At 39.8% G+C, this 22,310-nt stretch overlaps 1 protein-coding gene across 2 annotated transcripts; it reads left to right on the forward strand.

Moving 5' to 3' along the window:
- Window positions 1–10,249: 10,249 nt before the first annotated feature.
- LOC130434610 (uncharacterized) lies at window positions 10,250–13,330 on the forward strand. Of its 2 annotated transcripts, XM_056764853.1 has the most exons (5): window positions 10,250–10,379; window positions 11,294–11,700; window positions 12,002–12,169; window positions 12,318–12,413; window positions 12,808–13,330. In XM_056764853.1, the coding sequence occupies exons 2-5, from the start codon at window positions 11,329–11,331 to the stop codon at window positions 13,129–13,131; spliced, it is 960 nt and encodes a 319-aa protein (XP_056620831.1). In that variant the 5' UTR covers window positions 10,250–10,379; window positions 11,294–11,328; the 3' UTR covers window positions 13,132–13,330. The 2 variants fall into 2 exon arrangements, with proteins under 2 accessions (XP_056620831.1, XP_056620830.1); XM_056764852.1 differs by lacking the exon at window positions 10,250–10,379 and having other exon boundaries at window positions 10,426–11,700.
- Window positions 13,331–22,310: the final 8,980 nt, after the last annotated feature.

Below are 22,310 nucleotides of genomic sequence, written 5' to 3' on the forward strand. Positions count from 1 at the left end.
TTATCGGGTATATATATATATATATACTGTATAATGATTTTACACTGCTAGCAAGTTGATATTCTTATATCATTTCCAAAGCAAATTTTACCAATTCCAAACTAAATCAATCTTAATGACTACTGTTTATTTTGTGTATAATTATTTATAAGTTATTGTATGAACTTGCATAATAATTCTGCACACACTGTACAGTTTTCCAGAGTTTGTGTTCATGAAGTCAGGGAATTTAAAAAATATATTTCCAATTTATGTCATGTAAACTACTAAAATTATGACTGAATATACATTTTCTATCATATTTTTATCCCAGTTTAGAGAGACTGTATTCTTGTTTACTTGAATGAAAGGAAATCCACAATTTGTAAATTGTAGGACATATTTTTACATTATAAACAGACAGTAGCAACTTGTACTTACAGTTCATAGGGTATAGATTGTATAAAGAGAAACCATTTTTACAATATAGTGTGTTTGTGTGAGTACATTATGTCCTCAAATTTATTACATATTCTATAATTGATAAATGTGTCATACTTTTACACTTAAAGAAACGTAGGCTACATTGTGAACTTGTCAAAATGTTGTGTTTTATCATTTCAACTTGCTGTGACTCAAAATACACTTTTATACACCACAATAAAATAAACTTTCTGCATCCTAATTATGTAATTGGTTTCAAATTATTTTTGATATGTGGTCAATAAATGATTGTCAGAGAACTCTGTTCTATAAAAATGTGTAATGAATTTATCATGTTAGGAATATTAGTCTCTAAAAGAGAATATAAATTTACTGGCTTAATCTTTCTGAAGGGAAATGTTTCTTACCAGAATATGCAGGTAGGTTTTTTATCTTTTTTGAGAGGACCCTTTCATGACGTTCAGATCGACTGTAAAGAACTGTTCCCATTGAAATGACTACTATAAAGATTAGTTGAGCCGATGAAGGTGTGCTCGTGTCTGGGATGGAAAGCATATATTTTGCCAGCTTGTGCAGACATAAGCATTACATATGATGCCCTGCCGTAAACACACGGCCTTCTGTCTGCTATAGTCTTCTGACATAAAACCTGTGTCTCAATCATCAATAGACAAACATTAGAGAACCACGAGAGACTATTTGACAGTACATTTGATTGTACAGTAGCTTGAAAAAAAATTGGACAATGATCCCAACGCTGTCGTTCTCTGTATTTTATCGATATAGCGAGTAACCCGCGATTTTCTAAAATCGCATTGTGCTTTCCCCTGTTTTTAAACTTGGTTTTCAAAAATCTATGTCCAAAATATTATCCTTTTGGCTGTGGTTGGGCTTGACCCAGTAATTGCTGCTTGCATATTTCTGCTTCTTCTGCCATTGAAGTCTATGGCAGCCCATAGAACCATACATGGGGTGTGAAATTTGGCACACACATAGAGGACAGTGTGAACTGTTACCATGGCAAATATGAAGTGTTTTATCCAAACTCCATAACGCCACCAACAGTCCAAACGTCTATGTATGTTTTTGTGTACATCTTTTGAACCGTACATCCTAGAAACAAAATTATTTTTCCAGTGAATCCTGACCTCACATAGATTCGAATGCAACATATGTTATTTGGCTATATTGAGTTATTCTAAAACTTACCTTTTCGAACTCGTACTAGAGCATTTGACGGATTTGCACAAAATTTGGGGAGTAGGAACGAGAGACTCCCCTGGGGCGAAGCTTACCAGTATCGGCTTCTTCCATTCGGCCTAGCCTTGTCACCCCGCACGTAAACAAAATGTGTGGATGCTGACAAAAAGTTGATGATTTAAATGATGACGTCCGAAGTTACAATGTGGGATGTCATGCCGAGTCAAACGATATCCAGTTTTCCCATGTCAGCCATATTGAACACTGTGGCAAAATGCTACATTTTACACACGCATTTACTGGGATGTCCCGATCACACTTTTTGTGCCCAGATCTGAATCATTTTATTTTGAGTATCTGCTGCTACAGGTATATTAAGGTAAATAAAATATGACTACAATACAGCTTGTTATAAATTATAGCCTAACATATTGTTGCCAATATAAAGACAGAATTTTCAAATAGCAGGTTTAGATTAAACATTAAAGGGCCACAATCACAGAAAATGCACTTTTAAATGTTTATCTACCAGAAATTGAGTCGCCAGTGTATGTGCAGGAACACCTTGTAATTATACAAATCCATCTATTCTTCTTTTTGAAATCTCATTTAAATCACAACAGTGACACAAAACAGGCTGTTGGCGATCTGCTAACAATCTGATGTCACATTGTTTACGCCTGCCCTTGACCACTCACAGACTCCGCCTTATGAGCGCTTAGGTCCACCTTCAGCTAGAGACATGCTGTCAGCCATTTTAAGGCAAGAGCAGATCTAGCCACTAGCCAGTAACAAAAAATGGCTAAGAAACAACAAATGTGGGCTGTGTTGGATGCAAAATGGAACATAAAAGTAAGCCGGGAGGAGACCTTTCCGACGAGCCCGGGTTCGTCCCGCTGCGACCTCGCGGGCCAGAGTTTTAACGATCAAAGGTCCCGGGCGGGACGATGATGACTTAGCGTTGGGGAAGAATTTACTTTTTTGTATCTTCGGTCCGGAAAGACTTAGAGAAACGAGCCAGGACTCCAGCTCCACAGGAGTTTATCATGGGACAGAAAAACAATCAACACAATAGGCCTACTGAAAGTTCACTCTGTGGTACTCACATATATCTTTGAACGTTTACTTTGAAATAAATGGAAAACAGCATTTCTGTCATGTTAGCGTAAAGCCTCTAATGGTGTTCATCAAAACTTGCGTACACATACTTAACCTGTCGTGAGATTTGATCGCAGCAACCGCTCATGTCCTTATTGATAAATGACGGGTTTTGTGTAGAAACGACTGTATGCACAGTTTGCGGTTGTACGCTCGTTTCATAAATGAGGCCCCATGTGATCCTGGTTGGGAGGACTGCTTACTGGTCACATGGTTTGGGGTGTGGCCAAGAAATTCATCAATCTAGGTAGACTTTTCCTCTGTTTTGGTAATGAATAAGGAACAGCATTTTTCCAATAAAAATAAATTCAATAAATTATAACCAGGCATGGCAGTCTCGACCCCGTACATACGGGTATAAAAGGAAGATGGCGGCGTCATTCATTCATCCTGACGAACATGTCAAGCTGCATCTCTTCGAGATTCTTCCAGGGTGCGGGGGTTACAACGCGAAGCAGGGGATTTCTCCCTCTGCGGTGGCAGACTTTCCCTTCTCTGTGGCGGACTTCCCCTGGGTGTCTCGGCAGCGAGCTGCAGATATTTCTAAAAGAGCAAAAATTCCTCTCACAGTTTGCACTGTCCTCGGGGATGTTCTTGGGTATGACCAGTACTCGAGTTGAGGGGGGATGAGGGGGGGATGGCTTCCCCCTTTAGATTAGATTCAACTTTATTGTCATTACACATATACAAGTACAGTGTAACGAAATGTAGTTTAGGTCTAACCAGAAGTGCAATTAGCAAGTGCAGATATACAGTCTGAATAAATACAGAGTACGATATTAGGAAAATAATTTACGATGGGCATGTACTATAAAAATATGACAATCGGTATGTTCTATGAACAATATATACAGAAGGCTATATACTGTGAACATTAATGTACAGGAGGTTATGGACAGATAACAATATAGACTATACAATAGTGCAAGTGACTTGAGTGTGCATTAGTTACAGACATTAGCTATTAAAGTTACAGTGCAGTAGATGAGTTAATGTGGTTATTAAAGGTACGGTGCAATACATGAGTAGATGCAGATATACAGTTACAGTGCAGTAGATGAGTTAGTGCAGATATTGAAGCTATAGTGCAATAGATGAGTAGATGCAGTTAGTTATGCGATAGATGCAATGCAAAAGACGAGTTAGAGTGCAGTAGGTGAGTTAGTGCAGTTATTGAAGTTACAGTGCAGTAGATGAGTTAATGCAGTTATTAAGGTTACAGTGAAGTAGATGAGTTAATGCAGTTATGAAAGTTACAGTGCAGTAGATGAGTTAATGCAGTTATGAGTGTGGTCCATTAGTGCAAATGAGCATTCAGTGTAATATTCCTGGTGTGCAAGTGAGCAGAATAGAGTGCAAATGATGCTGAGTGTGTGTAAACAGTCCGGTAGAACAGATACATGAAGTACTGGTGTGTACAGTTCAGTCATGCATGGCAGCCCTATAGTGCAATGAAAACATTGTAATAGCAGCATTAAGTTAAAGTTATGAGAGGTAGTGAAATCAGTGGGGAGCAGAGTTCAGTAATGAAACAGCTCTGGGAAAAAAACTTTTTCCTAGTCTGCTGGTTCTTGCCCGGAGGCACCTGAAGCGCCTACCGGAAGGCAGGAGAGTAAACAGTCTATGAGCGGGATGAGAGGAGTCCTTGAGAATGCTGCGAGCTCGACGCAGACAGCGTTTCTTTTGGATGTCCTCAATGGAAGAGAGTGTAGTCCCTGTGATGCGCTGGGCTGTTTTCACCACCCGCTGCAGTGCCTTGCGCTCAGCAACAGAACAGTTCCCGTACCAGACTGTGACGCAGTTGGTCAGGATGCTCTCTATCGTGCAGCGATAGAAGTTCACCAGGATAGTTGAAGACAGTTGGTTCTTCTTCAGTGTCCTCAGAAAGAAGAGACGCTGGTGAGCCTTCTTGACCAGGCATGAGGTGTTGGTGGTCCAGGACAGGTCCTCCGAAATGTGGGTCCCCAGGAACTTAAAACTGGAAACACGTTCAACAGCCGTCCCGTTAATGTGGATGGGGTCGTGTGTGCCTCCTTTCGCCTTCCTGAAGTCCACGATGATCTCCTTTGTCTTGGAGGTGTTAAGGAGCGAGCAGGTTGTTGTTTGAGCACCATGTGGCCAGGTGCCGTACCTCCTCCCTGTAAGCAGTCTCATCGTTGTTGCTGATGAGACCAATCACTGTTGTATCGTCTGCAAACTTGATTAAGGAGTTAGTTCCATTCACAGGCCTGCACTCGAGTGTGAAAAGGGAGTAGAGAAAGGGGCTCAGTACGCAGCCCTGTGGTACACCAGTGTTGAGGGTGGTTGTGGTGGAGCAGATGTTGCCTAACCTAACAAGCTGAGGCCTGTTCGTCAGGAAATCCATAATCCAGTTGCAGGTTGAATTGTTAATGCCTAGGTTTCCAAGTTTGATGATTAGCTTGGAAGGGATTACGGTATTGAATGCAGAGCTGAAGTCTACAAACAGCATGCGTGCATAAGTGTCCTTATTGTCCAGAAGTGTGAGCACGGAGTGCAGCGCCATGGACACTGCATCATCTGTGCTCCTATTGCTACGGTAGGCAAATTGGTATGGGTCCAGTGTGGATGGTAGAGAGTCTTTTAGGTGTGACAGGACCAGCCGCTCAAAGCACTTCATAACAATGGGTGTGAGTGCTACAGGGCGGTAGTCGTTCAGGCATGTCGGGCTGGAATGTTTTGGAATGGGCACAATGGAGGTGGATTTGAAACATGCTGGAACCACTTTTAATAAAGATGGTCAAAATCATCCCCCTTCTAAAACGGCCATCCCCCTTCCCATCCCCTGTTATTCTCTCAATGAATGTGTAAATATTAGCACTATTTCAACATTTAATTTTTGCGAATATAGAATAGGCTAAAATACTGTGGACAAGGGGAACGCGCACATATAATGACACAATGATCTGTTTTAAATTGACGTCACGTCAGTCAGCGACATAGCAGCGCAGATGCTGGTGACAGTGATTTCATTATCATGGCCAAGTGAGATGGACAGACCTGAGGGACTTCAGCTTTAGGAGGGCAAGAAGTAGCACTGAAGGTAAGTCAAGAGCCAGGAATACTTTTCATATGTCACCAAAGGCATCGTGATATCCTTCGTGGTATGTAGCCTCCCTACTTTAGAGTGAAGTACATGCATTCCATCCATCACTATGCAGTGGCATTTTTTGGTAAACATGCCGGTATTGGTAGAGTCACCCCTGCTCAGGTGGACCCCTATACTAGGACTATTGCCCAGGGAAGCAGGGAATCAGCATGTTGAATCCCTCACTTACGATTCCCCTGTTGGTGAACCTGTGACCTCCCCTCCGGTGGCGCTCTCACCTGGGCTCTGTCTCCTCTACTTGGGCTGACACATTTCACGGATGTGTTCTCCCCACTGGTGAGACCATGTTAGTGTCTCCACATGTTTCTCCCCTAGTGGTAGGATGTGGTCTCCTTAACACACTCTCCAAGAGGAGAGCAGTGATTCCTCAGTATTACGGCTCCGGACGGACTGTCAGTACAGGCTTCTTAGTATGAACACTACTGTTCCAACTGGAAGATTACGTCTCGCTGTTGTGCTCACTTGTGACTTGCTAGTCTAGTCAGTGTCGCTCCGCTTGAGGTCGAGAGACCGACTGAAGTTACGAATGTCTTCATGCCACAACAGTTCGCTGATCCGCTGCAGCGACCGGGAGATACATCTCAGGTTCCTCATCCCGAAGGGTGAATGTAGACCGTTGCCATCTTCCTTTTATACCCGTATGTACGGGGCAGAGATTGGCGTGTGTGTGCCATTCGCCATGCCCATTGTCGTTTTAAATTCCTCTAGGAGATGATAGGTTCTCAAGGTCAAACCCCAGCTTGTCTCTCAACACAACGTCTCGTTCCCTCCATCAGGGAATGGAGGTTACAGTCGTAACCTAGACGTTTTCCCTTTCTTGACAATGTGTTGCTGTATAATGAACGCTTCTTTGATGTTAAATGCAAGTGACAGTTAAATACACTACACAGAGCTAACTACAAGCACGGACGAGATGTCAAAGGCTCGCGCATACATGGAGCTCATCAGAAGAGAGTGCATGTGAACACATAAAATGAATGGATAAAAAATTACAAAATGTGACGCCAAATATAATTGGGCGGCAAATTAATATATCTGGGCGGACGGCCCAAGTAAATGCATTGTATGGGTGTAATGTAGTAAACCTTGCTACATTTAGAATTTAACTGGTTTTGGTTGGCCAAGTATGAACCAGATTCCGGTCAGAGAATCAAGAGTAGGGCTGCACGATTTGAAGAAAAAATCGAATTGTGATTTTTCTGACCAAAATTGAGATTTGCGATTTAAATGCGATTTGACTACTATTAAAAAAAGAGCTAGGTTTTGTTGTGTTGGTTTTAACACCATGCATCAAAGAAAGACCAAGCACAATCACAAACTATTGAAACGTTATCCCACTGTTTATTTAAAACCACTTACACTGTGGTCATTTTTTTAAATAAAGTTGTCATGCAAAAATGTCATGACAAATTAAGAGAATAACAGCAGTATGTTAAATACCTAAATTAACAAGTATAAATAAAACCTTAAACTTTTAAGATCCAAACACACTGTAAACAATTACAGTTATGTATGGCGTCTGTTATTTTGGCCTACCATTGTGAAAATTTGTCGTAGAGTGTGCTTATTTCAAACGCGTGAGCAATCGTGTCGCGAGGTCGACACGGACTTACAAAATAATTCCAAACATGAGCGTTGCTTTTTCTTTTAGGTACCAAGTCTGCTGCTGCAGGACTTTGCGCTTCAGCAGACATAACGTTACTTTGTTGCGAATTTGAACTGATGCTCCCGGTCGCGCTCATCTTTCCCAAAGATGTTCTTTGCTAATTCAAAGCATGTACAGTAGAGATGCGCGGATAAGGTAAAATGTCACCCGCATCCTCTGCTTCGATAAATTATCCACCCGCCACCCGCCCGCACGCACATATAGTTTTCTCTGATATAGATATCCGGACCCGATCGTTACTTTAATTACTCAGCAAATTTTCTAGCACTGTCTTTGTCTGTAAATGCTTAAATCTAATCTTTCGAGTGATGTACCATATAAGAGGTACCAGTCTTATGGCTTTCATATACATACAGTGTCTCACTGTCGTTGCATATTACATACCCAGCACTTGATTCGTTAAACCACTTCGGTGAAACGCTCCCACACGGTACTTATCTTTCCTACCTTTTGTTTTGTTTTTAATTCTCCCTTTTTAAATTTCTCTCGGATCCGTTTTGCCTCCATTTCTGCTTTAAGAAATAGACCGTCATCTACCGCCGCCACGCGCGTATTTGTTTTAAATTACTGCAAATTAGCGCCTAATTAAAAATGCATTTAAAACATGTTCGTATTTTTTGAGAAATTTTGTTAATATTGTATATGATATCATCCACCCGCGACTCACCCGCAATTAATCAGAATGTTTTTTTTATTATCCGACCGGCGGATCAACCATCCACAGCGCCCACGGATATAACCGCCATCCGCGCATCACTAAAGTGTTAAAACGCTACCTATTGGATAAACGTAAAATTGCTGTCAAATACTACGTAGGTGCATTATCTTATTTAAAGCCCTTTTAATCGAAATAATCGCAATTTTTGCGATTTGAACATCGCACTCCTTCAAATTGCGATTTCGGTTTAAAAACGATTAATCGTGCAGGCCTAATCAAGAGTGAAGGAAGGAAGTCTTTGAGGCATTTATTGATAATCCAATTTATCCATTTCTCCAATATGAGTTTAAATGTGTTCTACAAAGAAACAAGATAAATAATTCAAATTTACAAATGATCAACAACCACAGCTGACAATACTAGCCTAAGAACGATAGCACTCGTCATGCAAATATGCTAAGTACAAATATATAACAAATGTCTTTCCTTATGATTGCAATATGAACGCTAATACAATGGACATGATATTATAATATGCAGAGTGACACACTTCTAAAAGTAATTAAGTATAAAACCGTTCATGACTGCTACATGTAGGGCTAGCACGGCTGATGACTCAGCAGAAACGGCCATCAAGGCTGCAAATAACCGCTAAAGCGGAACAATTTAAATGGTGTGAACATCGGAACACAGCAATATTATGCATGACATAATACTCAATTAAATATTGTGCAAATTCACTTGTAATATATGAACACATTTCAGAAGACATAGCAGCAGACAAGGCAGACATCCGTTTTACCCATAGGTAAGACTAGTGCTGGTCCGTCTAGGAAACACTTGAAAACATTTCAGTTCCTTGCTCTTAAGGCAGGCTTTCTGACATTGGGAAAACGCTCCAGTCATGACTTCTTGTTTCATAGGAGAATAATATTAAGTAACACAAAGCCAAAAACCCCACTGTAACAAATTGCTGTATAAAATAGAGCATGGTTTTACAGCGGCAGACTGTTTTTCTAACAATACAGCATATTTCTGTAAACTGCGATGCATTCTAGGGTCACATGACGATTTAACATAGATCCACAGAATAGTCTACTGCTGTAAATTTCTAATCTAGTACTGAAGCATTGTTTGAACTTCAACAGTCAAGATATAGTAAGTGACTCATTTCAGTTTATTTTAAGACTAAACATTTTTTAACACAATAAAAAGTTATTGTCTTAGTATATGAAGGTAAAACATTTGCTGTTCATATTGGTTTAACCGGATTTGTTAACGTTTAAGTTACGCATCCTCCGTCCGTGAGGCTCAAATGAGACGCTGGCTTTCTGCAGCATAATTTCACACATTTCAAGGAAATATGGGTTTCTATGATAAGAATTCGCACAAGCAGTCAAGGAGGCCGAAATGAAACCAAGTAAACAAATTGACATCTTGCAGTCGTGGAATATTTCATTTTAGACTGAAATCTTAACTTGTATTTAAAGGGCCCACAAAGCAAACAAGCTTGTTGATCATGTGCAGACTGATCACAAGAAATTGATTGGAACTTTGTTGTAGTTACACGTTTGCAAACAAAATAATATTGTGCAGCAGTAACACTGTTTTGCATAATCAACCTCTCCTCCATTTTGCTTGTGAACTAATGTGGTGGGAACCAAAGTTTACAGGGCTGCGTTCTCTGGAATGCTCTCAAGCGGTGGACTTCTACGTTTCAATTGGTTGCCGCAGAACCGCGTCATAGCTCATTACAATAAAGTTGACCTGATTTCAACTCTCCTTGACGCCCTGAAAGGCCAAGAAGCACAGCGCCACTGCTCACTCACTGTAAGTTACTCTGAAAAAGTAATTAATTACACTGTAAGCCCGAACAGTACTACTAGCTTATAAAGACTGAGGTCACTACAGTTAAAATCTCTTGCTGAGTTCATCCACCTTTAAACTATTAATGTCTATGAACAAATATGTATTTTTATGTTTGTGTGTCTCAGCATTTTTGAGGGAACACCGCTGGTTCACTCACTATTTTTAAGTGTACCGTTGATCACGTGATATGACGTCATGACGTGCGGCGCTTACTGACTTTACCAGAAAAATCGATCCAAGATGGCTACCCTCTCGAGTGACGTTGTATGAAGCAACTTGTAAGTAAACCAAACACTTCAAAACTACTTTGCTTCTTGTAACATTGTAAGAATATCATATTACACGTGATATTTGACTGCTAGACGAGGCTATTTTTAATATATAAGTTTCACGCGCATCTTCACGGTGCCGCGCGCATTGTTTAGGCGCCGAAACCGCAATTACCATCAGTCCGCCAGCTAGTGACAGATAATATCGCGTGTACCCGTGTACTGTTAAGGTCGTGGCAAGACAATAATGTGAACATAAGTTAATAACTATTTTCAGCAAGCGATAGTCCTTCTGTTTTTGAGTGTGTTGCTGCTGTTTGTGTTAAGCGCCCTTAGCTGTAACTTTTACTCAAACAAAGTTAAGGTTATGTACATAATATTTACCGAATGAACTCTGCAAGTTTTTATTAAACCTTTACAAACGTATTTTCATTATAGTTTGTGGAAGAAGTGCAGTGAGCATCCCCCAAAACCAAGATGACTCAAATGTTAATTTAGGCTGTAACCTATTTTTCTCCATTTCTTTTATTTTCTAATTCCATTTCTAATTCATTAGCATATACATCTAGCCTTACACTATCTCTTGAGCTAATATTTTTGAATAACAAGTTAACGTTAGCCACCCTCTAAAGTGGAACAACATGGTTTCTGTGTTGTCAGATAAATTCATTTAAATGTTTATAAAGAGCGGAAGCAGACACATTCTATGTGATTTCATAATATCAAAGCATAAAGCAGATAATACCCCACCTGTATTTTGAAATCTGATAATATTGTTATTTGCACTCTTGTTCTAGATCAATTATTTTAGGCAGTCAGCAGTGAATGTATGGACACTGAAGACTTTGATCTTTTTTGCAAAGTGAGTTGTAATGGTATCTATATTACCCAGTCGTTGCCAATTATTTTTGCTTGTCTTAAAGAGCCTGGAAGTGTGAGTGGATGGTATGGATGGAAAATGAGCCTGAAATTTAAAATGGGGGATTATCGTGGCAAGCTGTCAAGATCTGGATGTTTGGAGGTGTCTGTCAACGCAGGTAAAAGGAGCAAAAATTACCCTGACAAAGAGCATCCACACTCCAACATAAAAAGAGCCAGACGAGCTGAAGTGAACTTCCTTCCAAACTTGCCCAAGGAAGAAAGTCAGGCCAGTTTGGAAGAAATGAGACTGCAGATTATGGACGAAGTTCAGAAGAGTCAGCAAAACCTACGCTTGATAGAAAAGCTAATGCAAAAGACCTTTGCCATTCGTCGCCTGGAGATAATTCAGGAAAACCCACAGGTGAAGGACTTCTTGGGGAAATGGCCGGCTTTACGGATTGAATCACAGGTAAAACACACTCACTTCTCTTTTCTGCCACTTTTCACACATAAATCTATGCCAAATTTTGAATATGTATCACATTCAAATGGAACAGCAAATGCCACTATTCACTGCGGGTAAGAACTATCACTTTTCATGTGACCATGTTGCTCAACAATGTATTTTATGTTGCATCACAAATGTGTTTTCTGTTGAAAATCGAGTATTAGTCTTTTTAGGGCCCAAGCCCTGAGAAGGCGCAAAGCCCTATTGTTCTTCTAAGGATTATTTATTATATAATTATTTTTGTTTGTTTTTGTTTTTGTAGCTTTGTGCTGAGTTCCAACGCATCACAAACGTCAACCTACGGAACCAGTTCTATGCTGTGCTTGACCAACATACACCTAGACTGATGGCTTTGTATAGACAGAAGGCGGCACGAACCGGAAAGATATCAGAGGCGCTGCGTGACATCTTAAAGATTTATGAACTCCAGGTGAGTTAAAGATGAACTTTGAGCTTCAGGTCCCACTGGACAGCAGGGCCTCAGGGTGTCATTGTCTGTCTAACACTTTGCCAAATGCCATGAAATGTGGTCAGCACAAATGAAAATCTGTTACAATAATTTTTGCTTGTTCTTACAGGAAGTGCACGATGTCAATATGAAGCGTACTTTAGCCCTTCGTGCCCTCCCGGTATACCTGCGTGAGGAGGACCCACAGTTCTTCAAAACCTGGAATGTAAGTATTCAGTATATTCACAGAACTATTAGTATCTCTAGCAGCCACTTAACTATATCTAGTTATATCTAGTTATGAAAAATTAATCCGTGCAAGTTAATACACACATTTTTTTTGCCGTGGTAATCTTTAATCAAAATCGGAAAAGTTACTTCCGGTCTGGAATGCCATTCCTTCTCTGATGATGTAGGTGTGACGGCTTGGGTCGGTAAACAACTCCCCCCAAAGCCGTTAGTCTGCTATGAGCGAGAGATGGAGAGGAGCGCTGGAGTAAAACCCTCTGTCCAATACTCAGTTTCACTGGGAAATACGTCACAACACTGGAGAAAAGTCGTTTGCAACTTCCGGTTCACACTGACTTTAATCTAACAGTTGCACCCTCTGTGTCTTTCAGGTGGAGGAGTCAGATGAGCCAGGCATCATTGACACTCCTGTTGCTCTCGTCACAGCAGTCACAGAGGACACTGCAGATCCAGTTAATTTCAGTCCTGCAAGTATTTGTATTGTTGTGGAAGACGATGTTACGATGAGTGATATTCCTAACTTGGCTGATGCATTTGCATTGTTGATTGGGTTGATGTATGCATTGCATTTGGACTATCCCAAGAAACTCATTAACACTTTTACTTTTATCCAGAAAATCATAATGGGTCTTGATGATGGTAAAGCACTTAAACCCCGCCTACTGAGTCTCAAAAATGACCTGTTAATGGAATAGTAGGATAACTTAACAGTTGTGTTTACAAAAAAATACACATTTCTTTTTTTATATTTTGTTTTTTTAGGTTTTTACAAAAAGGATAGATTTGATGTCCTGATTTTGTGTTTTGATAAATTTATTTATTTATTTACTTTTTATTTGATTGATGGTCATGGCTGTTAATAATGCTGCTTTAATAAAGTTTTATTTTAAGATGCTCAGTTCCTGATTGTCTTGTTCCTGTTTGATATGTAGAGATACATATGTACACACACACACACACAAACACAAACGCACAACCATACACTAAATGAGTTGAACTAAATGTTAGTTATATTTGTAGCAAGAGCAGAGGTGTTTAATTTTTGCTGTCTATGTAAGTGTTCATTCCAACTAAATACTTCACCAGGTTATTTCACTGGTTAACACACTTACAGCTATTGGGTAGGTGGTGAAACCAGTATGTGACTTGAGTCACTTAGCGCATCATGGCACAGACGCCTCTGAGCTAAACAAAGTTTTACAAAAATGAATGCTGTTGATGTTCTGACATGTTTGTATAAAAAATTTTAAAGACTGAATAAAAAGAAAATGTACAGCTGAAGAATTTTTTGTAGTTAACTTTAAATTTCATTAGCTTGTGGGTCATACACAAGTATATTTTTTGAGTTAGTAGATTTCCATTTAAATGAGTACCATTGGATCAAAATAGTTAAGTATGGAGAAACTAAAATTGTGCGAGTGTTAAACAATATTTGTAAGCACGGTGCACTTAAAATTTTTAAAAATAAAATTTTAACATTTAAGTTTGATTAGAGTGTAACTTTTACAAAAATCTAACTTAAAAATTTTTTGTTAGTTACCTCAAAAGTTATGTACTCAGTTTCTGCAAACGTTTTGAGTACTATGAACTTATTGGGGTTTACAGTGTACTAGTTACTAATAACATATTTATTAGTGTTATTAGATTACTCTACAAATAACTCTGTCCAAAAAGTATTTAGTTACTCATTACTAACTAGTTAACAAGACTGAGGGAAGTTTGCGAGGGAAGGATAAACAAAATTTGGAGTGGAATGCAGCCCTAGTTGTCGCCTCTGTTTGGATAAGTGCAGCAATAAGATAGGAAGTTGACAAGGCTGTGCAAAGCGAGCATTAAAGGTACACTGCAAAAAATGTCTTTCTTACTTAGTCTTTTTCTCATGTTTTCCAGTAAAAATGTCTACAAATTCTTAAATCAAGATGCACTTACTTGATGAGCAAAATGGCCTAAGAAAATAACTCTTGTTTATCATAAAAAATATGAAGTTTCAGTGAATGTTTGCTTAAAATAAGCAAAAAAATCTGCCAATGTGGTAAGAAAAATATTCTTGAATTAAGGTTTACCTTTTTCTTAGTCACTTAATTCAAGATTATTTTTCTTACCCCATTGGCAGATATTTTCGCTTGTTTTAAGCACAAATTCACTGAAATTTCATATTATTTTACTAAAAACAAGACTTATTTTCTTAGGTCAATTTACTCACCAACAAAATGCATCTTGATTTAAGAATGTTTAGACATTTCTACTGGAAAACAAGAAAAAAAGTCTAAGTAAGAAGGTCATTATTTGCAGTGTAGCTTTCAATTAATGTAATTTACATATATTTAAATGGATTACCGGTAGGGGGATTTTGTACATTTGTTGGCTGTAGAGCAGTGGTGATTTAGAATTTGATTTAGCGTTGGACTTTTTTTGGCAATGTGAAATTGTATATACAGTGCCAACATGCTAAACGTATTTTAGTAGCCTATCTTGTTAGACAGTTCATTGTATGTTGTGTAGAAATGTAACCGTTTAAAGTTTATTAAAAATCCCACATACCACTTGTGGGGTTTTTTCCACACGTATTTTTTGCGCACTTACAGCCTAGATCTGTCTATTTTGTTTTATTTTCTGCCACAAGATAGCATTTTTTTCTGAGTTTTGCAATTAAAGGATAGTTAGTATTCAAAAGGCTAAGGCTCAACATGATCTGTTTGTTTCGCTCAATTAATTGTGATACTGTTTTGGCTTAAATAAGGCATTACACAGGAAATTGGTAAAATGCTGTTTTTAAGTTGCATGCTAAGTTGTTGCTTCCAGCATCTTTTATTCAAGCAATCATTGAAGTATTCTAAGAAAAACATGACATGAACTTGTCAAATTTTCTGAGTAAACTGAAGAAAAATTGATTCTACTTGGTGTTCCTGAGAACGATAAAGAAAGAGTGGTAGATGAGATTAAAACGGATGATCTTCTCCACACTTGCAACACTTAGATATTGAAAACAGATCATAGGAAAACCGTGTTTAAAAAAATCCTCAATTACATTGAGCCCATTCCCATTTGTTTAGGGAACAATGAAGCAGGACATGTTTTGCCCAATACATTCAAGAGCGAGTCCGAAAGGGAGCAGCACAGTTATACCCTTTACAAGGTCACAACAAAGATGTTCATAAGGACATTTGGTATGGAAAAGTAATTGCAGACTATGCGTTGTTTAAGTCAGGTCCCATGTCATTGGTCTTAATTCTCTATTAGGCCTAATTTGAAGTTGTCAATTCATTAGGTTCTGTCATTCCATTAAGTGCTGCCAGTCTATCTTACTTTAGTAGACATTTTGCCTCATTGCTTATTTTGACGTGACGTGTCCTCCCGTCTCGTCTTTGTCCCATGCGTTGGACATGATATTTTTGAATGTGTGGTGTCCTTTCATTAGGCTCTCGGCATTAGACATCTGGTCAGAGTTGAGAAACAATTTACATATGTGGAACTGATAGATGGATAAATCAGTTTAGGTACCTAGGCAATGATACACATGATAAACCATATGAGGTAAATCCTGGGAGTGATAAACTTGGAGGGCATGTTGTTCAGAACTGGAGTTTTCTGAGATTGTTACCAGTGTTAATAGAACATAAAATAAGCAATCCAGTGTCACGGTGAGCGGACACAACCCAAGCGCAGGCAGAAACAGGGTAACAAAAATACTTTTATTAATAAAGCAAAAACCCACAATGGGGGAAAACAGGGACTTAATAATAAATCAAACAAATACTTTACACAAGGGGAACAAAGCAAACTACGTGAATAATCCAAATAATAATCCAAGAAACCAATATGGAAAGTCCAAACAGGAGACACGAACAAGAATGCAATCGGGTTAACAAACACAATGAACCGACACGGGACAGAGGGAACTGGGACTACATATAGGGGATCACTAACAAGGGATAATTACACTGGGCTAGTGACTGTCAGGTGATGGGACTCAAAAACTAATGGGCACAGGTTGGAAAGGTGAGAGGGATGAACACTAATGGGAGCTGAGGGAGATATAAGGGGACGGGGATAAAAGATGCGTCAACAGAGAGATAGCATTGCATTGCATAGAACCAAAACAATGGCACACCCTTTCTCCACATATGGGTATGTCATAATCCTGCCACAAGACTCGAAAATCATGACAAGAAGAGGCAGGACCATGACACCCAGTTGATAATGATGTGTGGCAACCTGTTTTGCAGCTGCGACACATGGTAGAGTTTATTTGTGCCCCTGCCATTTCTTCTGCACAGATCGCCTACTTGAAGGTAGTGTTTGAAGACTACATTTATTTTCAAAAGAAACGATTTCCTGACCATCCTCTTAGGCCAAAACACCATTATGTTATCAATTATCCTGAATTAACAGTCCAGTTTGGGCCCCTCATTCGTCTCTGGACTTTCAGATTTAAAAGCAAGCACACATATTTCAAACAGTGTTCTAGAAAGTTGCACAATTTCCAGAACCTTTGCTCAACTCTTGCTGAACGGCATCAGCTAGAGTGGGGGAAATAAGTATTTGATACACTGCCTATTTCTCACTTACAAAGAATGGAGAGATCTGTAATTTTCCTCGTAGGCAACTCAATTGTTAGAGACAGAATGTAAAAAGATCCAGAAAATCACATAGTATGATTTTTAAATAATTAATTTCCATTTTATTGCATGAAATAACTATTTGATCACCTACCAACCAGCAAGAAATCTGGCTCTCACAGACCTGTTAGTTTGTCTTTAAGAAGCCCTCCTGTCCTCCACTCATTACCTGTATTAATTGCACCTGTTTGAACTCTTTACCTGTGTAAAAGACACCTGTCCACACACTTAATCAATCAGACTCCAACCTCTCCACTATGGGCAAGACCAAAGAGATGTCTGATGACACCAAGGACAAAATTGCGGGGATGGTCTACAGGACAATAGGCTAACAGCTTGGTGCAATTATTAGAAAATGGAAGAAATTCAAGATGACTGTCAATCTCCCCCGGACTTGGGCTCCATGCAAGATCTTGCCTCAATCTTCCTGAGAAAGGTGAGGGATCAGTCTAGAACTACACGGGAGAACCTTGTCAATGACCTGAAGAGAGCTGGAGGTTATGGGTGGGCGGAACGATTCCTGAAGTATCGATACATCCGAAACTGAGGTTGTATCGAAAAGGATCGATCCTACATAATATATTGTATATACATCAATACTTATGTGTTTTTACTACTGATTTTATTTCTTACTGCTGTAGCTTATAATTGTAAGAAAACGATTTCCCAAACACAGCTTGCATTGCACGTTGCTCCTCCGTCTCTGCTGTGTTTTGTTGTTGTGCTATCATGTGACTCAGCGGCGTCAAGTGCAAGGAAGCAAGCAGACAAGGCTGACTCAGCGAGTGACAGTGTTCCCATGGCGGAAAAGAAGAGGAGCATCGTGTGGAGGTATTTCACGGCCGTGAATAACAACTCCGTCAACTGCGATGTGTGCAATAAAGCAATTCGCTACTGTGGCAACACCACTAATTTATTCAAACACATCAAAACACATGAGAAAGAGAACAATGAGCTGCAACTGATTAAACGAAGAGAGGAGGAGACCCATCCTTCATACAGACAACCACAAGCAGCACTGAGACAGACATCCCTGGCAGACTCCTCAGAGAGGCAAAGAATAGACATGTAGCTACGTTGGTGAAAGTATTATTTTAGTCATATCGAATCCTCAGCATTAATGTTAATATTGAAAGTGTAATTGGTCATCAAAGTGGTTACTGTAGCAGACTGATTAAATATAGACTAGATATTCAGACTTAAAATAAAATAATATATTCAGCCCACTGAAATTAAATGAATTATCTCACTGGAATGGTAAAATATATATCAAATCTTCAAAATTAAAATGGCTGAATATTCCTTTTGTGTTGACTCTGAAAAAGACACTATAGGATTCCTGTATTTGGGCAACATAGATAGGCTATAGCCTAGATTTAATTATTTTGTTATTTTATCTAGGTGATTCCCCAAACAGTATGGCTATTACTAGGACCCTTGCCGAAATGATTGCAAAAGACCTGCAACCTCTCTCTGTGGTTGAAGATGAGGGTTTTAGGAATTTTGTCAGGACACTCGATCCACGTTACAGGATTCCAAGTAGAAAAAGTTTAATGGAGGGGAAAATCCCAGCCTTGTATTAAGAGTGCCACTCAAGAGTGAAGAAATCTCTAGATGGTGCAAACAGTGTTGTACTCACAACAGACATGTTGACATCAAGAGCCACAGAGGCTTATTTAACGGTCTCATGCCATATTATTGATGAGAACTGGCAAAGGCTAGCATATGTCCTAGAAACCTCTTGTTTTTCAGGACAACACACAGCTGGCAACATTTGCTCAGAATTAAAAAGAGTCACTGATGAATGGGGCGTAACAGACAAAGTTCAGGCTGTAATCATATATGGTCGCTGCTGTGTGAAAAGCAGGTTGGGCACAATATCCGTGTTTTGCACACACCCTAAATTTAGTAGTAAAGGACTCCATTAAGGCATTCCCTGATCTTCTTCACATCCAGCAGAGATGCAGCGCAACTGTCACTTTCTTTCACCGCAGCAAAAGAGCAGCAGAGCAGCTCAAAGAAATTTAGAAACAACGAATGTTCCCAGAACACAAACTAATACACTCAGTTGAAACAAGGTGGAACTCTTTGTTCTACAGTTGAAAGAAAAAGTATGTGAACCCTTTGGGCTTACTTGGATTTCTTCATAAATTGGTCATAAAATGTGTTCTGATCTTCATCTTAGTCACAACAATAGACAAACACAGTCTGCTTAAACTAATACCGCACAAACATTATACGTTTTCATGTTTTTATTGAACACACCATGTAAACATTCATAGTGCAGGGTGGAAAAGTATGTGAACCTTTGGGTTTAATAACTGGTTGACCCTCCTTTGGCAGCAATAACCTCAACCAAATGTTTCCTATAGTTGCAGATCAGACCTGCACAACGGTCAGGAGAAATTTCGGACCATTCCTCTTTACAAAAGTGTTTCAGTTCAGCAATATTCTTGGGATGTCTGGTGTGAATCGCTCTCTTGAGGTCATGCCACAGCATCTCAATCGGGTTGAGGTCAGGACTCTGACTGGGCCACTCCAGAAGGCGTATTTTCTTCTGTTGAAGCCATTCTGTTGTTGATTTACTTCTATGCTTTGGGTCGTTGTCCTGTTGCATCGTCCATCCTCTGTTAAGCTTCAGTTGGCGGACAGATGGTCTTAAGTTTTCCTGCAAAATGTCTTGATAAACTTTGGAATTCATTTTTCCATCGATGACAGTAATCCGTCCAGGGCCTGAGGCAGCAAAGCAGCCCCAAATCATGATGCCCCCTCCACCATAATTCACAGTTGGGATGAGGTTTTGATGTTGGTGTGCTGTGCCTTTTGTTCTCCACACATAGCGTTGTGTGTTCTTTCCAAACAACTCAATTTTGGTTTCATCTGTCCACAGAATGTTTTGCCAGTAGTGCTGTGGAACATCCAGGTGCTCTTTTGCAAACTTCAAACGTGCTGCAATGTTTTTTTAGGACAGCACTGGCTTCCTCCATGGTGTCCTCCCATGAAGTCCATTCTTGTTTAATGTTTTCCTTATTGTAGATTTGTCAACAAAATTCTGCATCCTGCGCTGTGCTCTTGCAGTCATCTTTACAGGACGACCACGCCTAGGGAGTGTAGAAACAGTGCTGAACTTTCTCCATTTGTAGACAATCTGTCTTACCATGGACACATGGACATCAAGGCTTTTAGATATACTTTTGTAGCCCTTTCCACCTTTTTGTAAGTCAACAATGCTTGATCGTAGGTCTTCTGAGAGCTCTTTTGTGCGAGGCATGGTTCACATCAGACAACGCTTCTTCAGAACAGCAAACTCAAAACTGGTGTGTGTTTTTTATTGGACAGGCCAGCTTTAATCAACACATCCAATCTCATCACATTGATTGGACCCCAGGTTGGCTGACTCCTGGCTCCAATTAGCTCTTGGAGAAGTCATTAGCCTAGGGTTTCACATACTTTTTCCACTCTGCACTATAAATGTTTACATGTTGTGTTCAATAAAAACATGAAAACGTATAATGTTTGTGCGGTATTAGTTTAAGCAGACTGTGTTTCTATATTGTTGTGACTTAGATGAAGATCAGAACACATTTTATGACCAATTTATGAAGAAATCCAAGTAAGCCCAAAGGGTTCACATACATTTTCTTTCAACTGTATATGTTGGAGACACTATTTGAGCAGAAGGAAGCAGTTACCACAGTCCTCTGTCTTCTTGGAAAGACCTCACTGTGATCTCCATTGATGCACCCAAACCATTTGAAGAAGTAACAAGAGAGATATCGACTGAAAAACATGTTTAAGTTTCAAAAGTGATTCCCCTGGTGTCACTACTTCTGAGATCAACTGCATCTTATGAGTGCCAAGGAGCAAGCTAGCTGCTGAGTTGTCAGTACAATGCCAACATTGTTTTAGAGGTATCAAAACCTTTTATGGTCTTGCTGTTGGTTCCTACCTGGATCCAAGATTTAAAAACCATGGGTTCCGCGACATGGCACATGTTGAATCTCTGAAAGGACGGCTCAACAATGAAGTTCAGGTAATGAACCAGACTTTTTAATGTCACATCCTGAACCACGCTTGAGCTCGGCCACCAGCTCTGCCTCAGCAACTGCAACTACCTCAAGCTCTCCTGCTGGGACAACTGCTTCCCTACCTGCAGCAAAAAGTGGGATATGGACAGATTTTGACTCTCAAGTCCTTGCATTCCAAAAGCATCGCATGACGGGCACTGATGCCATAATCAAAATGTGCTTGTACTCAGAAGAGAAGCCAATTCCACGGGATCAAGACCCATCACTCTGGTGGAAAATGAATTAGCCAACATTCCCCTCTCTTAGCAAGCTTACCATCTCGCGGGACTACCAACAATGCCTGGTCACAGGATCGTAGGCATCTGGATGGGATGTATAGATGAAGAAGTTCAGAGAGGTAGACAGGAGCTATGTTGTGTAGGGATTTTTAGACAAAGGTCTAACAGACCAGCAACCAGTGTAGCGATTTGAGATATGGAGCGATGTTTTCATGTTTACAACACTTTAAAAGGAGTCTGGCCGCAGCATTTTGAACAAGCTGAAGACGCGCAATTTGACGCTTAGATATACCGCAATATAAAGAATTGCATTAAACTAAACGAGACGTAACACAAGCGTGGACAGCCATTTCTAGAGTTGTAGGTGTGAGAAAATGTTTGATTTTGGACAGTAAGCGGAGCTGATCCAAGAAACTGGATCCAATAACATAAGAGATATGTTTATCAAATTTTAAATGCTGGTCAATAAGAACTCCTAGGCTACGTATCTGTGAGGATCTAAAAACAGACAAGCTTTCTAAGTCAGGGCTCATACACTTAGTGCTCTCATTGGAACCGAATACAATTACCTCGGTCTTGTCTTCATTTATGAAGAGGAAATTTTCGGCTAGCCATGATTTAACCTTGTAACAAATCTCCATAAAATGGAAGGAAGGAGGCGGGAACCGGCAAACATTTAAACATTTAATAAAGTAATATAACAGCCGGCGGCCCCTCACGGACTTGTATATAAATACAAATACAAATACAAACATAACACAAGTTCGGGCCCGGTCCTCTCTCTTCGACGGTCCGGTCGCTCGTTCTCTTATATGCTCCCTATCTCCTACGTGATTCGAGCCCGGTGTGCGCACAGCTGGCGCTAATTCACAATTACTCACCGGACTCTAACCACGGTCTCGCCCCGCCTACTCTACTACAAACCTCCTCTAAACATTTCGCAAGAGAA

Source organism: Triplophysa dalaica, chromosome 13 (assembly GCF_015846415.1).
Source record: "Triplophysa dalaica isolate WHDGS20190420 chromosome 13, ASM1584641v1, whole genome shotgun sequence".
Taxonomy (NCBI): Eukaryota; Metazoa; Chordata; class Actinopteri; order Cypriniformes; family Nemacheilidae; genus Triplophysa; species Triplophysa dalaica.